General features: G+C 46.1%; 1 protein-coding gene across 1 annotated transcript; it reads left to right on the top strand.

Annotated features, from left to right (window-relative positions):
- The first annotated feature begins 3,178 nt into the window (after positions 1–3,178).
- On the top strand, positions 3,179–17,096 carry EEF1AKNMT (eEF1A lysine and N-terminal methyltransferase). Its single transcript, XM_029226734.1, has 8 exons — positions 3,179–3,624; positions 5,005–5,764; positions 7,042–7,241; positions 8,690–8,885; positions 11,373–11,540; positions 12,848–13,063; positions 15,268–15,399; positions 16,615–17,096. Exons 1-8 carry the CDS (start codon positions 3,472–3,474, stop codon positions 16,887–16,889), a joined length of 2,100 nt encoding a protein of 699 aa, XP_029082567.1. The 5' UTR covers positions 3,179–3,471; the 3' UTR covers positions 16,890–17,096.
- Positions 17,097–17,853: the final 757 nt, after the last annotated feature.

Below are 17,853 nucleotides of genomic sequence, written 5' to 3'. Positions count from 1 at the left end.
GGACTGCTCTTTCACTGCTAAGGGTGTGGGTTCAATCCCTGATGGGAGAACTAAGATTCCACAAGCTGCACGGTGTAGCAAAAAAAGAAAAAAAAATTGAGTATAAGAAAGAACATCTATGTGATGTTATCCCTCTCCAAAGTGGAATCACTGTCATCTCTGCTGGACAGATAAAGATGCTAAGCAGAAAGCTTCTGAAAAACAGTGATTTTCTCATCCTAACCTCCTACCCCAAGTAGCTTCAGCATTCAGCAGAATTTTGTGGGGAAACCATCTGTGTCGCTCAGTTATTCACTCTTCCCTTCTCCCTGAAATCCTGGCTCTCCAAGATTTCAGCTTTGTCTCTCCAGTCCTGTGAGAACCCAAAATGTAAGTGCTTTGTTTGTTTTGTTCCCCAACAATGACCCTTGACCCAGGCGAAGCCCCGATGCTCAGCATCTTGCCTTGTACCCAGAATCTATAAGCACCTCCAGCTGGCAAAGGAAAAAGCTCACCATTTTGCAGTTCCTCCTCTGGAATCTTGGTTCCTCTAGTCTTGTTGCTCCAACAGCTCTTGGATTGCTTTATAGAGATGCTTTTGGTACTTATCTGGCTTTTCCATTTATTCCTAGAGGGAGATTTGGTGTGGCTCAATTTACTCTGTCAGACCTGAAAGTAGAACTATATTCAAGCTACTCTTAAACTACTATAAAGAGATAAGCTCACTTGCAGTGACTACACAAGAAAATGGGAGGGAGGGGTTTCTGAAAGGGAGAGTTTCTTAAGTCCTCCCACATACAAGCGGGTAGTTAGAGTGCATTACTTATTATAGGCTCTGGCTGGGTGGTGAGCCAGAGTGAGAAGATCCTGGTTTCTTCAGGCAATGAAGGCACATTCAATCAGCATCGTTTATTCAGAAATACTTGGGTCAGCTCCCATTTGCCCACATATTACAGAGTTGGTAGAAAGAAAAGTAGGGTCTCCTTTTACTTTATATTTCTTTTTATATATAGGCTGTATCTAAACCTTTTTATGCATGATACATACACATTCATCATTCCTATTTTCCTTTATTACAGCAGTGAATTATTCGTTTTTCATTTTTAATCTTTTTTTTAAGCAAAGAAATGATCACATCCTCTGTTCACACTCATTTCAAAGCCTATAACACAATCCATAAAGTTGGTCTCAGAGTCACAGTCACACTTCACTGACATTGCAAATCACAAGGGCTCCATTATCATAGTTCCCTGCTTTAGGTTCTATGGTCACAAATGGCATATGAGCAGTTATTTAGAAGGAATGAAATTATGTCATCAAAATACCTTGAATAGATACATTTCAAACTTTCTTCAGAGGATGAAAAAAAAGTCAAATAATAAATCTTTCCCTAACGATGTTTTTTAAAAATGTAGTCAAGTTTTCTCTATGGACTAAGCCGGCCTCTGTGGTTTATTCTTTACGTAATGATAGATTTAAGGCAGCACCAAAAGCACAGGAAAAATTCTCGTGACCATGAAGCATCCTTCATGGCCCTCCTATTAAGTGACAGGCACTGTGCATAAACATTATGTACCAAGAACCTTGGCAATCTAGGAACCTCTTATTAAAATAATATCTCTAAATGCATCAAAATACAGAATTACAAAGGAAGGAAATTTATAATGCTATAAAATATTTTAAAAGAAAATCTGTGATACACTAAGATATATTAACTCATTAAATAAAATCTAGCGCCAGGCCTAACATCTACCATGATTTTGAATTAGTAATAGCATAAACAATATTTCAAGATATCTATGGTTGTAATGTGATATGAAAATCTTAGTGATTCCTATCACTAGAACTGCTGAGGGTTTTGGGGGGCTCCATTTATAGTTGAAGAAAATGCTAATATCTGTTAGAGATTACTGAAAATAAAGATGTAATTTCTTTCCCATCCAAGTTCACAGACCCTCTGAATTCTATCCATGGTCTTCAAGAGTTCCCTGATTTAAGTATTTCATCCTCTTTGCCAAACAGTGGATGGCCCCAAGGATACTAAGAGGTTTCTTTCTTTTTTTTTTTAAATTAATTAATTTTTTGGCTGCTTTGGGTCTTCGTTGCTGCGCGCAGGCTTTCCCTAGTTTCAGTGAGCGGGGGCTACTCTTCATTGTGGTGCGCGGGCTTCTCATTGCAGTGGCTTCTCTTGTTGCAGAGCATGGGCTCTAGGCGCACAGGCTTCAGTAGTTGTGGCTTGCGGGCTTAGTTGCTCCACGGCATGTGGGATCTTCCCGGACCAGGGCTCGAACCTGTGTCCCCTGCATTGGCAGACGGATTCTTAACCACTGCACCACCAGGGAAGTCCCAAGTACTACTTTCAGATGACATCCGAATGACAACCTGAGGAGGCCAATTACCAAAATGAGCCTTAAGTTTTGCACATTGTGCTTTGAGGCAAGGAGGAAGAGGGAGAGGACGCACTTCTGAATAACTGGTTGTTATTCTTTTCCCCTGAATTTCCATGTTGTTACATTATTAACAGTGAAACCCGGGGAATTCTCTGGCAGTCCAGTGGTTAGGACTAGGCGCTCTCACTGCTGGGGTCCCAGCTTAAATCCCTGCTCGGGAAACTAAGATCCTGAAAGCTGAGCACAGCTAAGTGCTACTTTCCTCCAAATTAAACCTGAATTGTACAAGTAAAGTGGTTAAAGTAAGGCGGGGGTGGGGCGGGAGATGCAGAAGATAGAGCTGGGCTGGGCAGCTTTCTTCTGCTATGGACTGGCTCTACTCATCCCTTGCCTCACTTCCTTCTAATCTACAAGTCTTCGTTTTCCGAGGCCCCCCTCCTCCAGTGAGCCCACCGCCGTCAGCGCTCAGACCTTATGTGGCTCGTGATCAGAATGGGAGCTCAGAGACGAAAGGAACAAACAGCCCGGGGCCCGGGAGCACTCTTCCAAGGCTGGAAAGCCCAGAGCTGAGAAGGCTGCCCCCGCTCGGTGCTCCGACGCAAGCCTGGGACCGGGACATCCCAGCTCCCGCCCTGCCTCCGGCCCGCCCAGCTCCGGCTCACGTAAATAAAAGCGCGGCGCCTGCGACGAAGCCGCCGTGAGGCGAGCGCGTTGCAGCCAATGACGTGCCAGGACGAAAATCACTGACCAATGAGCTGCTGAGATGGTGTGGACAGCCAACCAATCGCGAAGCCTCGCACCCGGATATAATTGCCGGTTCTGAAACCGAGCTCTGAAAAAGTGTGAGGGCCTCCCCACATGGGTTTGGGGCTTTGGGATGGAACAGGGGGTGAGCGTTTACTAGGTTCAGTGCCTTACGTGTGCGGTGGGCGTGTAAGGATCATCTCTTTGGGTTTTGAGTGAGGGACAAGTCAATGTGGCTGTTTGTCCTAGGAAAGAATTCCCGCTGCGGTGTCCCAGAACCAGCGCGTGGGGAAACCCCTCGGATGGTACCGCACAGGGAGTAGGAGAGTCTTGAAGACGCAGCTCGAGCAGTGGGAATATGAATCTCTTACCTAAAAGCCCTAAGGAGTTTGGCTCCATTGACTATTGGGAGAAGTTCTTCCAGCAGCGGGGAAAGAAAGCTTTCGAGTGGTATGGAACCTACCTGGAACTGTGCGGGTTGCTGCACAAATATATCAAGCCCAGGGAAAAGGTAAGCGCGGCCTGGCAGCCCTGTGTGTGCCCTGGAAGGTAGGAACTGATAACAGAAATCCTGCACTTGGTAGACGGTGCCAGGCGTGGGGGGCCCTAAACAGGCCCATATTTTCAGGATTCCATGCAACATTCTAGCTAAAAGGTAATTACAAAGTATCCTTTTAAAGGTTTTCAGATAACAGAGCTTCCACCCCCAGATCATTTCTTGAATTAATAACCACTGGAAGAATGAGTGAGGTTATTAAGAATAACCTCACTTCTTTAGTAGTGCAACCTAGACATCTCCTCCTAGTGAGGAAAGTGTGCTTTTCTGTCACTGTGCATCCCTTTGGAGCTGGCAGCACCCGTGGCTTTACTGATAAATGAATCTGTTATCAAATAGTTGTTGTGGGCCCACTGACTTTCAGGTACTGTGTTCAGCCCTTAAGCCACACGAGCATTAACATATAAATCCTGGGCACGTTCCAGAAGTGAAAAGTGCCAAGTACAGTAATAGGAGGTTTGATAGAGGTGGAAGTAGGGAAGGAAGAAGGGTAAAAAACGAAGATTTTAGGAGGAAGCTTTAAGAGTCAAACCTTATGCTGTGTGTGTGTGTGTGTGTGTGTGTGTGTTTGCTCAGTCATTGAGTTCTCATAATAAACCTTGAGGTAATACACGAATTCTACAGATGAGGAAACTGAGGCTCTGAGAGCCAGTTTCTTGCCCAAGATCATACATGTAGTAAGTGGTCGTGTGGGGATTTAAACTTAGATCCACCTAGCTCCAAAGCTTATGCACTTGTCATTGTACGATGCTTTTCCAGAGATGGTGATATCAGGGCAGAATTTTGAAGGATCAATGGGAGATTCCTCCACAGAGAGGGAGGCAGCAACCTGTGTTTTAAGTTTGGCTTCAGAAAACAGCAAAATATCGTGAGTTGGAGCCAAAGGCATGAGTGGAATAGGATTATGCCAGACCTAGGTTTTCAACAGTAAAACAAATAGGAGATTTCAGTTATAACTACTGTATTTGGATTCTGTGACTTCCTATCAATTCTTGAATGATAAATTCTTGATTAAGAGAAAAGAACAACCATGATTAGTTTGTTCCTGCAGTTGATTAATAAATGCTTGATTCAGAGAAAAGAACAACCCTGGTTAGTTTGTTTCTGCATAACTTGCATTGTTATAGTGGAATGTGGTTTGTTACTAGTGAGTTCTTCTAATCAGTGGTGTTTCAAGATGGAGCCTAGAATCCACTTTGTAATGGTGCTCTCTCATGGCGTAGCATCTTCGCCCTCTGAAAACATACAGCAGCCAGGGTGAGACTTGATTCCTTGAAGTGTCTGAAGCTCATTCCTTTGCCTTGATCACCTCCATCTTGTTTTCTTTCACCCTAGGTGCTGGTGATTGGGTGTGGTAACTCAGAGCTAAGCGAGCAGCTGTATGACGTGGGCTATCAGGATATAGTGAACATTGACATCAGTGAGGTCGTCATCAAGCAAATGAAGGAACGCAATGCCAGCCGACGGCCCCAGATGAGCTTCTTGAAGATGGACATGACACAGATGGAGTTTCCCGATGCCTCATTCCAGGTGGTGTTGGACAAGGGCACCCTGGACGCTGTCCTGACAGATGAGGAGGAGAAGACCCTGCAGCAGGTGGACAGGATGCTGGCTGAGGTTGGCCGTGTCCTGCAGGTGGGCGGTCGCTACCTCTGCATCTCCCTGGCTCAGGCTCACGTCCTGAAGAAAGCAGTGGGTCACTTCTCTCGGGAGGGGTGGATGGTGAGGGTGCACCAGGTGGCCAACAGCCAAGACCAGCTGTTGGAAGCAGAGCCTCGGTTCTCCTTGCCTGTCTTTGCCTTCATCATGACCAAGTTCAGGCCGGTCCCTGGCTCTGCCCTTCAGATCTTTGAGCTGTGTGCTCAGGAGCAGGGCAAGCCTGTGCGGCTGGAGAGTGCCGAGCGGCTGGCTGAGGCGGTGCGGGAGCGGCAGCAGTATGCCTGGCTGTGCAGCCAGCTGTACCGCAAGGCCGGGCTGGGGAGTGTGTCTCTGGACTTGTGCAGTGGGGACACGGGGGAGCCACGCTACACCCTCCACGTGGTGGACAGCCCCACTGTGAAACCATCGCGGGACAGTCATTTTGCCATTTTCATCAGTGAGTTGGGATTGCTCCCTCTCTTCCCTGGAGGGGGCTGGCTTGCAGGGGCTGGGGCTGGGGCTTTGGCGGATGGGTATGCCTTGGCTGGTTTTATCTTGCAGGGGGCGGTGCTTGAAGAGGTTAGACTGGCCAAGGCATGAGGAAGGGGGAGCTGCCTGCTTGGATTTGAGGTTTATTTCTTCTCATCTTCCATTGCAAAGGCTTGAAGTAATATAGATACATTTAGGCAGGTCACGCATTTGTAGAGATGTTAGTCACTTTGTAACAAGGAGTAGTGGAAGCAACTGGGAGTCCCAGCCTTGTAGCCTGTAAGCTGTGTGACCTGGTGAAGTTTCTGTGCGTCTCTGCTGAATTCAGAGGCAGTACAGAGTAGTAGCTAAAAAAGTGAGCTCTGGAACCAGACTATTTAGTTTCCAGTTCTGGCTCAGTCGCTTCCTGGTGGTATTGGACAAGTTAGTGTTCTTTCTGTGCCTCTGTTTCTTCATCTAGAAAGTGAGATCTTAACTGTGTAATTGTGAGAAGTGTAAAAGCTCTTTGAATGGTGCCTGGCACATGATAAGTTTTACAGATGTTAGTGTTATTATTGAAAGGGGTAAATGATACCAGATTCACCTTAGTAACGATCAGAAGAGGTAGTATGAGGAAATGCTTTCAAAAGTAGAATATTCTAGACAAACGTGAGGTGGTGATACATCATGCTGGTAATTTGTTCCCTGACATCGAATCCATTTTTCCAAGTATTGCCTTATCCTAACTGTGCACCTGTTAGAACTAATAGCACAGAGGATACAAGCATGGGGTCTGGGGCTGGACTGCCTGGGGTTGAGCCCTAGCTTCACCAGTTACGAGTTGTGTGAACTTGGGCAAATAATGTAACTTTTGTGTCTTAATTTCCTCATTTATAAAATGGGAATAATAATAATACTCCCTGCATCTTGGGCTGTTGTGAGGATTTGATTAGTTTCTGTTTGTGAACTGCTTGTAATAATGCCTGGCATTAAAAAGTGTTAGCATTATTGCTATTTTTCTTGCACTAGGTGCTTGCCTCCCTCCCCTTACATACACGCTCACACTTTTCCACGCTGGGTCCTGCCATGGGTCTGATGGCAGCTTTGCTGTGGACATTGTTGACTGGGGATTGATAGCCCCTCAGTAGGTCACAGTTGGAAGGGTTGCTGGGCTTGGGTAGGGGCTGGCTCTCTGCCACGTGGGGCATATTGGTTGTGGGCTTGAACTTTTCCCAGGACTCCCTGTCAACAAATGCCTCTTTCTAGTCCCCCAGGGTCGGGAGACCGAGTGGCTCTTTGGCATGGAGGAGGGCCGGAAGCAGCTGGCAGCCAGTGCGGGCTTCAGGAGGCTGATCACAGTGGCCCTTCACCGAGGTCAGCAGTACGAAGGCATGGACAGCATCCAGGCCGAGCTGTCGGCCAGAGTCATGGAGCTGGCCCCGGCCGGGATGCCCGCCCAGCAGCAGGTAACAAAGCTTTGGTAGCAGCTTTCAGGGTCTCTGGAGAAGTCATATTAGTAGCCAGGAAGGCAGAGGGTATCTTGGCAGAAGCTGGGACTAGGGTCTGTGACCCTAGCCTCTTCCTGGAGGGCATGTCAGCAGCTGAGAGCTAAGTGAGCAGAAGTTATATCCCAGGCAGTGAGTAGAAGGTGAGCGGTTGCCCTTATTGAGAACCCCAGTAGCATCTGTGCCTGTGGGGCCACTCGGATGGCATGAAGGAAGTGCTCTCCACCTTGCAGGCTCCAGCTGTATACACTGCAGCTTACTCAGGCTGTATTTCTCCTAACTCACTTTGCGCAGGATTTCCTTGGCCATTTTGCTTCTTAGAACCAACATTGTATCAGGTGGAATGGGAAAGGGCCAAAACAGCTCAGCTTCATTTTCAGGATATTAACATTGCTGGTCTGATGTTCCACTGGGAAGGAAACTGAAGGTTTTTGCCAAAATGGTGATATGGTATTATCAGTTGATGCCATCTGTCTTGTACTATCCTGCTCACAAGACAGGGTAATTGATAGGTGACTTTACTGCAAGGGCTTTATAGAAAGGAGTTTATCCTTCTTGATAGGTGGGAAAGACAAGGTACCTGGAAGCTTGATGCTGTAGTAACAGAACTGAAAAGAAGAACCCAGGCTCCTGGGTTCCCAGCCTGTGGTTCTGCCCACTAGGCTGGCTTGTGCTTACAGATGAACATGTATTTGATGCTTTCTGGAAGACTTTGAGGTTGGTGTCCCATCAGAGAGACCCAGATCCTGTGGGGAGGCTCATTTGTGACTTTCTCTCAACAGTGCCTACATCTCCACAAAGTCAGGAGTCCCTCATGATTATTAAATACTCTTGTAAGTCTTTAAAAAGAAATAAATGTGAAGGTTGGGAAGGGAGTGGAAAAGTTTAGGGGAAAATATATTTTTTCCTCCTAATTTTTTCTTCTGTTTAGAAGAATGCAGAAAAAACTTGAGAATAACAGGGGGAAGGGAGACACTTCGCCAAATTTGGAGTGGTTACTTTCCCCATGGATTTTGATATCTTTATCCCTATTCAGATTCCTTCTCTCATGATTCTAGTCCCTTCATGAGGCTTCCTTCTAGCTTTCATTGTCTTGGACTGTTGAAAGTCTTTTTAAGGATTACTGTTGAGAAACTCATATTTTTCTTGTGGAGAACCAACTGCATTTCACGAATGGTTTGGGGAATCTTTAGTTGTTCAGTTGGTTTTCGAAAAGGTCAGTTAAACCTTTTGAGATCTAGTCAAACGCCCCAGAAGAATACTTTAACAAAATGGCAAATCTTCGGAGTTGTTGCTGCTCAGAACCTTGGTGTGGGGATTCTTCACATACACACAAAGGGAAGGGATTATAATTTCTCGTATTTCTCAGTTGAGCTGGTGTTCTCACCACATCTCTGCTCTTCCTTCAGGTACCCTTCCTGTCTGTTGGTGGGGACATCGGGGTCCGGACTGTTCAGCACCAAGACTGCAGCCCTTTGAGTGGCGACTACGTCATCGAGGATGTGCAGGGGGATGACAAGCGCTACTTTCGGCGGCTGATCTTCCTCAGCAACAGGAACGTGGTGCAGTCAGAAGCCAGGCTGCTGAAGGATGTGTCTCACAGAGGTGAGGCATCGTGGGCACAGTGGTGGGGCCCACGTAGACGTGGTATGGACAATTTGGGGTGGTCAGAAAGACCTGGGAGCTTGGCGGAGCTGTAGGACAGACCCGGATTCCTGTGACCAGAGGCACACGGCTCTGTGGGTTGTCCTCTTATCATCTGGGCTCTTAGGGTGTGTGAGTGGCGATGAACAGAAGGGAGGTTGATGTTCTGTTCTTGAGCAAAGCCTGACTCTGCAGTGATAAGGAGCCGGGGTGGTGGTTTACCAGACAAATGTGATCATCACTTTAACGCCTGCAGTTCAAAGACCACGTGTTTTACAAGTTGCTCCATATACGTCTGTACATTAATTCAGTAGGCCTGCCCTCCTCCATGGGGCCACCTCCTAGCACCTGTTTTAGAGGGTTGTACAGTTGGTGGGTGCCCTAGAGGTCACCTAGTCTGGTAGAACTTTCTGCAGTGAAGGAAATGTTTAATACCCAGTTAGCTGCCCAGGGTGGCAGCCATGAACCATATGTGGCTACCGAGCACTAGGAACATGCCTGGTGTGACTAAGGAACTGAATCTTTAATCTTTTTTAATTCTGATGAACTTACATTTAAATTTAAATGGCCACAAGTGGCGCGTGGCTACAGGCGTCAACAGGGTAGATCTCTACCATGTTCTCTCTTTTTTTAAAATTAATTAATTAATTTATTATTTTTGGCTGTGTTGGGTCTTCGTTGCTGTGCGTGGGCTTTCTCTAGCTGTGGTGAGCGGGGGCTACTCTTCGTTGTGGTGCCTGGGCTTCTCATTGCGGTGGCCTCTCTTGTTGCAGAGCACGGGCTTTAGGCCCGCGGGCTCTAGAGTGCAAGGCTCAGTAGTTGTGGCACACGGGCTTAGTTGCTCTGCGGCATGTGGGATCTTCCCGGACCAGGGATCAAACCCATGTCCCCTGCATTGGCAGGCGGATTCTTAACCACTGCACCACCAGGGAAGCCCCCCACCATGTTCTCTTTTAAGTGGTCTCCCAGGTGCTGCTCAGAAACACCCACTAATGGGGAGAGCAATCGTTTGTTTATTTTCTTGGGGCATTATATGTTTGTATTATAAAAGTAATACTTACTCATTGTAATCAATCACAGATCACATGTATAGAGTAGAAAAATATTCCTCCCTACCGCTTCTCCAGTATAACTTCCCTTTAGAGGCACAGAGAGTCAGGCTTGGAATCTGAAATTGGCTCTCCTGATTGCCGGTCATTCCCTTTGCCTGATGATGCTGTCCTGTTGGCAAGGCCATCTGGAAGGAGGGTGAAAAGAGACAATTCACAACCTCATGAGGTCGTGGGTTTGCCCACAGCTCAGGATCAGGTTATGCTCAGCAGGATGGTCTCCTCTTGAGGGGTGTCCCCTGGTCATGTGCACCCATATTTGTTGGGTTCCTGTGCTGTCATTGGGTCACTTGGGCTGCAGATTGGTTCAGTTTCATCTCACTGAGAGCTCAGTAAAAGTGCTTCAAAGAACATTTTGCCCTCCAATTTGGGTTTTGGTTTTTTTCTCCACTGTTATCAAGCCTTCTTAGTATCACTTAATTCTTAGGGGAATGATTTCCCTCATGGAAGTATTGGTGAGCAAGAAGAAGAATGTGTTAAAAAGCAATTTAACATCTCTGAAAAGCATGCTGCCACTTACATTACAGTGCCCAATGGTGCAGCTGGTCCCTAGGAAAACCCCAGAGCCATCTGTTCACTCTATCCTGGAGCAGTTGAGGGAGTAGGTAGAGGGAGAGTAGAGGGGCCTTTTGTACGATTTCCCCCCTTCTGTGAACATTTGTGATGTCCTTGTCCAATGGGGTGGTATGAATTACTGTCTGTGTGATGTAGTAGAAAGGTGATAGCTGCTGCAGACAGGTAATCCCAGGTTCAAATCCTGGCTGCATTCCTACTGATTTGCGCCCGATTAATAACTCTTCAGATCTTCAGTTTTTCCATCTGCCAAGAATTAGAATAAGAGCATTGATATAGGGTTGTTTCAAATCTACAAGAGTAAAAGTCCTAGTATAGTAATTGGCATAGAGGAGGTAGTTAGAAACTAAGTCCTTTTTCCCCTAAAAGAACTGATGAATAAACTTCTCACCTGTTAGTGGCTTTATATTTCCCAGAGGAGAGGTACTCCTCACTTGAGTTCTCCCAATGTTCTGAGTTTTGGGGTGTTTCTTTGCCACTTCCCTTTTCTGACTCTCTGGTGTATGTTAAATATTTAACAACCGTCTCTTTGGGGAAAAAAGCCATGATATGCACTGTTTGCCAATTTCTGTGGCATAAAAATGGCCACCATGGCCAAATTTCAAGCCACCAACATGTCAACCAGTTGACAAAATTCCTGCATATTTCACAGTTGGGTTCTCGAGTCTCATCAAACCAGTTGCAGCATACTGCTGCTGGTGTGCCTTACTTTCCAAGGAGTAGTGTACCACGCATATGACTTCATTCATCTCTGTCTGTGATCTAGCCCAGAAGAAACGGAAAAAGGACAGGAAGAAGCAGCGGCCTGCTGATACTCCAGAGGACCTCCCTGCAGCTCCGGGGCAGTCCATTGATAAGAGTTACCTGTGCTGTGAACACCATAAAGCCATGATTGCCGGCCTTGCCTTGCTGAGAAACCCGGAGCTGCTCCTAGGTGAGGGGGTCGCCACTGCCTTCCACAGGAGGGGACATGTAAGATTACAGAGGTAATCAGTGTCAGCTGCCTTGCAGTTTAAGAACCATGATTATAGACCAACAGATGCACATATAGTCATGTCTGTCTTATTCCCAACCATCTTCTACATTCATGAACATCCAAATAACTTTTCCTTCAAACTCAAATTGTTTGAAACAGCTACATGTGCTGATACCTAAATTTTTTTCCTCTATTCATTTATTTTAAAAATCAGTGTAAATAAACTATACTCAGTTTTAAAAGTTAATGTATAAAATACATTCAATGAGATCTGTAAAGTATACAGATCTTAAGTTGTTCAGCTTGATGAATTTTTGCCCATGCATTTACCCATGTAACCAGATGGAATATTTAAAAATCACATCTCCGGAGAACTATACCTGTGCACTTTAGGAGAATTTCTGGCTTTTCAGTGATGCATTATTTGAGTACTAGATGTAATTCTATCTTGAATTTCTACTTAAAAAAAAAACAGCATAGTATAGATAGTACAGTCATAGCCTTATCACTAGTAATAGGTTTGGATCTGACCACAGTAGCAAAAATGTTCTTGATTCTGTCTACTCTTGTAACTGTCTTCACCCAAAGTCCCTAAGTATGTCTTATGGAACACGCTGTACATTTGATCTATCTTGGTGTTGATGTATATCCCTAGAGTCTCAGGTCTTCCATTTAATCCTCAGGGTCTGTCTCCTTTTGGTGATTCTTTCTTTTTTCTTACCTTCCTTTCATCCCCTGTGGTTGCTGTGGTTTTTCTGTGCTTGTGTGTAGGATTTGGGCCTTTGTTTTCCTGTGGTTTCTGGAACTTGGGTGGATTGCCCTCACTTGGTGGCTGTGTCTGAGAAGGCAGTGTGGCCTTTGAGTTGAAAGCTGAGCAGAGGGCATCACATTTACACTCCCTGTGATCATAAACAAGATGTTGGCCATTGTCCCTCCCGTTTCCTAGAGGGGTTTAATAATGCTTATGGTGGGGGTTATTGCTATAATGTCAGCTGAGTGCTTTGTGATCTTTAAGGGGCCATAATAATAATACACTGGTTCATCTTCTGGATCTAGTAAAGGAAGGATTGTGAGGCCAGGGTTGAGTTTTCAGATGCTAAATTGACTCCCGAGTTTCTAGGAAGAGACAAGGGAGGCCAGGTCTCTAAATCTTGTTTCCCCTGGGCAGCACCAACAATCTGACTCCCTCTTTCGCCCTCCCCAAGTGTGGTACAAAACTTTACAGTGAGCAGGTAGTAAAACAATGCTTTTATTCTTTATTACAGAGACCCCACTGGGATTGTTGGTGGTAGGCCTGGGTGGGGGCAGCCTCCCCCTTTTTGTCCACGATCATTTCCCAAAGTCCTGCATCGATGCTGTGGAGATCGACCCCTCCATGTTGCAAGTGGCCACTCAGTGGTTTGGCTTCTCCCAGAGTGACCGTATGAAGGTCCACATCGCAGATGGCCTGGACTATATTACCAGCCTGGCAGAAGAAGAAGGTACTGCTATTGGAGAATTTGGAGGGGTATTGAGGGAGGATTGATCCAAGGGTGTCAGGCCTGCAAGGGCCTGTAGAACTCATCTCTGAGAGGGCAGCATCCACATCATCCCAGTTCGTTTGTTCATTCATTTGTTGATAGTTATTCAATAAATATAGAGTGTCAACCACATGCTCAGTACTCTTAGGGGTTGGGCGATGGCAACAAGCAAAACAGACCGTTTCCTGCCCTAATGACGCTAACAAACGAGTGGGCTTCCCTTCTGAATCTCTTCTGACCCTGTAACCTTGCCACTTTCTCATCATCCCAAGAAACCCAGAATCTGTATCTGAGTGAGGAAAAGGGGAAGAAACGTTGGGGGTGTGTGTTGGGAAGTTGTTTTGTAAATCTTTCAGCTAGAGGTGAAGCCAGAAACAGAGCAAAACAGCATTCATGTAGATGAGTGGTTCTAAACCTCAGGGACAATGTCCGCAGGCACTTTTTTGTTGTAACCATTAGGTACGGGTATTTCTGGCATCTAGTGGGTAGAGACCAAGGGTGCTGCTCAACATTCTACAATGCATAGGACAGCCACTGATGATAAAGAATTATCTAGCCCAAATGTCAATAGTGCTGAGGTTAAACTATGATGCAGGTGTTCGTGGGAATTCCAGTAGCCTTGCTGCTACTGGAATTAAGGCTCCATTTTGCTATAATAATTTGTATCCCAGACTTGGACAAAAGGCATATTAATGTTTTACAATAGCTCCCCTGATCCTTCTGCAGCTTAATATGTAGGCTTCTGATGACTGATGCTTTGAAGAACATGAGCCCCTCAGGGAGAATTCAGTTAGGTTGGTTCAGTCCTACGTGAACCTGGGGAGCCCAGGCCACACACCCTTCCAGGTCTGCTCATTCTATAATAGATGCTCTGGTTCTCGCTGGGTTAGAGTATCTTCCAGGAAGGGTGTGGCAAAACGGGTTGCCTGGGATAAGTGTTTTGGTGCTGGGATGGACAGATGCTGTCTTATGTAATAGCAAACTGAACTTAACTCTATCAGAGTTTCACAGGTTCACTCTCTGAGGCTGGGACCAGTCTGGGGGCCCAGGGTTGATACATGTGAAGCACATAAAATAGTGCCAGGCACATGGTAGGTACTCAATCCATGATGTGCTGCTGTTGTTATTACCTTTAAGTCAGTTTTGAACAGCCCTGGCCTTCGTCTTAACAACAACCTTTCGGATTGTTGGAGGGTTCAGTGCCACAAATGTGGGCCTTGGTTGTCCTTGGACTTTGATGAGCCAACATGTTCTGCTCTTGAAGAAACCAAAATCAGATCTGTGCTGTGAACAGTGATGGACATGCTGTAGTCCTAAGTAAATACGTATTTATTGAATAATCATTAGCACTGTCTCGAAGTTTGCCCAAAACACATCATTAGTATCGCAGGCCTACCCCTTGTAAAAACTAACATTATAGTAAGGAGTGGATCAGATTCATGTTCAGTTCTTTCTCACTCATTGAGCAAAATCAGTTCTTTCTTGAGCCAGTAATTGTTCAAGCAGCTAGAAAAGATATGCTAACTTTAATTGAGAACACTTTCTCCTAGGAGGCAACATATGCTGTTTCCAGAGTTAAGTTAAAGTTACCATTTGCAGGGTCAGCCCTTAAAGGCAGAGGCAGCTGCTTTGTCTAGATCAATGGTTCTCAACTCTGACTATATTTCGAATCACCTGGGGAGCTTAAGAAAAGTACTCGGAGGCTTCCCATCTCCCCTCCCATCTGTTCCTTACCACCCCAGGGTTTTAACTCTGTTGATTAGGAGTGGAGCCCAGATTCTCTGAATCTTTAGAATTTTCCCATTTGACTCTAATGGTCTGTCAGGGTTGAAAATCATTGGTATAGATGGACTCTTAACCAAGCAGTACTCCTGCTGGAGTGGACCCCAGTAATGTGTGTCTGTGGAAAGGGCTTTAAAATGTGGAGGAAGAAGGTGAGATGAAGGCTCCATCTTAGACGTGGAGTACTCACGGCAGAACGCTGATGACGTGTCTCCTCTGGACTGTGACATTAGTGCCCTTATAAGCAAACCACATCCTCCATGCCATCCTTCTGACTTAGCCACCTGTGTCCACCACAGGTCACGGAGGAGATGTGGTGGAAGAATGTAAATGGTGTTATTTTATCCAGCAGAGACAAAGACTTGTTTGCTTCTCTTTCCCAGCACGACGTCACTACGATGTCATAATGTTTGATGTGGACAGTAAGGACCCAACCCTGGGAATGAGTTGTCCACCCCCAGCGTTTGTGGCCCAGCCTTTCCTGCAGAAGGTCAGAAGCATCTTGACTCCTGAAGGTATGAAGAGCAGAAGGTTGGGGAGGGAGAAGGGATGGGCCCTTTAAGGAAATTTTTCTTTTTAATGAAAAATGCACGTATCATAAGTGTGTACCTTGATCGGTTTCCCCAAATTGAACATATTCATTTACCAGCACCAAACACCAAACATTTCCAGTGCCCCAGAAGTCCACCTCTTACCTCCTTTCAGTAACTTGTCCTCTCAAGGATAACCACTGTCTTCACTTCTATCAGCACAGCTTAGTTTTGCCCATACGGAATGTTCTCTGTTTCTTTCACTCAGCATGATGTTTGTGAGATTCACCCATAGTGTTGTGTTGACACTGGGTGATACACAATTTATTTCTCCATTCTGCTTTTGGCATTTGGGTTGTTTCCTATTTGGGGCTTTTATAAGAAGTGTTGCCATTAACGTTCTAGTAGATGCTTTTAGGTGAAATGTGTGTGCAGGTCTGTTGGACATAGATGTAGGGCTATAATTGCTGGATCACAGATTATGCATATGTTCAGTTTTTGTAGATGCTGCCACACAGTTACAAAGTAGTCGTAGCAATTCACATCCCCACCAGCATGGGGTGCTAGTGACCATTTGAATTCTTCCCACATGCCCTGGACTGGGCAGTATGTGATTTCATCTTCATAGCAGCCTGTTTTCAGATGAGGAAACTGAAGTAGAGACTTGCCACGGTGACACAAGATAAGAGCTAGGGCTCCAACCCTGATCCTTGTGACTTGAAAGCTGGAGCTCTTAATCCTTATGTTCACTGCCTCCCAGGTATTTTGATTTGGCTAAGGTACTGTGGTGAACAGAGTTGATTTAGAACCCTTAATTGTCACCAGTGAAGGCATGTGATATATATGTCAAGTACATAATCTCTCTGTGGAATTGCTACATTCTTACTTGGGGGTATTAATTACTTCTTTCTCAAAGCAATCCTTTGTGAAACTGAAGCATGGAGAATGGTAACATTTGTTAGCAGCACAAAAGAGCAAGAAATTAGCTTGAAGTTTTCTCATGGTTCACACATCCCCCACGCTTTTCTCTTCCTGCCTTTGTATGCTGTGTGTTCTCTGCAAAGTCACTGCCGCTGTAGGTGTGTTCTTTGGTCCACCAGCCTCCCTGGGGCAGGAATGGCAATATTCCTCAGAGCTGAACCCTGTCTCCAACGTGTCCCCTGAACCAGTCATTCTGACCCTTTCCTCCCCACCCTACAGGTGTCTTTATCCTCAACCTCGTGTGCCGAGACCTAGGGCTAAAGGACTCAGTGCTGGCTGGGCTCAAGGCGGTGTTCCCCCTCCTGTATGTCAGGCGAATTGAGGGTGAAGTAAACGAGATCCTGTTCTGTCAGCCGCACCCTGAGCGGAAACTTGCCACGCCAGAGCTGCTGGAAATGGCCCAGGCCTTGGAGCAAACCCTGAGGAAGCCTGGAAAGGGCTGGGATGACGCGTACGTCCTGTCAGACATGCTCAAAACTGTGAAGATTGTGTGATTGTCAGGACCAGGCAGTCCTCTCAGCTTCCTGCCAGACTGACCTTGGGCTCCTGGCCTACCAGAGATTGAAGAAATAAAATGCACAATACTTTTTAAGCCTTGTATTTTTCTTAGTTTCATACTCACCTGCATGTGACCTCCTGCTTGGTGAGGTTGCCTGAAGATCTGGGAAAATAAAAAAGTCCTTTCCATCCTGTCTTCTTCAGTACTGCTTGGGTTGATTGCCTTCACTTCCTTTACTGTGTCCTTGAGTAGGAGTCCCTGCTGGAGCCCCCATCAGGTGTTATGCCTTAACAAGCATGCCCCAAGCTCCTTAGGACCGGAGACAATCAAATGTGATTGCTGGTTTGCTTTGCTTTCTCCTTCTCTTGGTCCTAAAGGAACAATCTCAAGTGAGGTAGCAGAACATTCTGTGCCAAAAGACTATAAATAGAGTAGGATCATTTAAGAGAACATCTACGCTGTCTCCCTACAGATGGAACAGTTGCTGACACGGTCCCAAGTTTTTTTTTATATAAATTTATTTATTTATTTATTTTTGGCTGTGTTGGGTCTTCCATGCGGCCAGCGGAGGCTACTCTTCGTTGCAGCGTGTGGGCTTCTCATTGCAGTGGCTTCTCCTGTTGCAGAGCACGGGCTCTAGGCGTGCGGGCTTCAGTAGTTGTGGCACGTGGGCTCAGTAGTTGTGGCTCACGGGCTCTGGAGCGTAGGCTCAGTAGCTGTGGCACGCAGGCTTAGTTGCTCCGTGGCATGTGGGATCTTCCTGGACCAGGGCTCGAGCCCGTGTCTCCTGAATTGGCAGGCGGATTCTCAACCACTGCGCCACCAGGGAAGCCCAATGGTCCCAAGTTTTAAGAATCTGCTAACCCACTCCTCTGCTTAACAACTTTCCTTGTAGCCTAAGCCATCTATTCTGTTCCAGTGGAGGGAATGGATGTAACTGGCCCCATGACTGCATGTGT

Source organism: Monodon monoceros, unplaced genomic scaffold (assembly GCF_005190385.1).
Source record: "Monodon monoceros isolate NGI ecotype Baffin Bay Population unplaced genomic scaffold, NGI_Narwhal_1 Super_Scaffold_18, whole genome shotgun sequence".
NCBI classification, from domain to species: Eukaryota; Metazoa; Chordata; class Mammalia; order Artiodactyla; family Monodontidae; genus Monodon; species Monodon monoceros.
This window is presented reverse-complemented; position numbering and strand designations above follow the sequence as displayed.

What these genes read in the sequence shown, in the direction of transcription:
- EEF1AKNMT (XM_029226734.1), top strand. Translation starts at nt 3,472, where the DNA reads ATGAATCTCTTACCTAAAAGCCCTAAGGAGTTTGGCTCCATTGACTAT. An exon ending in CAGCCTGGCAGAAGAAGAAG is followed by an intron (nt 13,064 to 15,267) that starts GTACTGCTATTG and finishes TCTCTTTCCCAG; the next exon opens with CACGACGTCACTACGATGTC. An exon ending in AAGCATCTTGACTCCTGAAG is followed by an intron (nt 15,400 to 16,614) that starts GTATGAAGAGCA and finishes CCCACCCTACAG; the next exon opens with GTGTCTTTATCCTCAACCTC.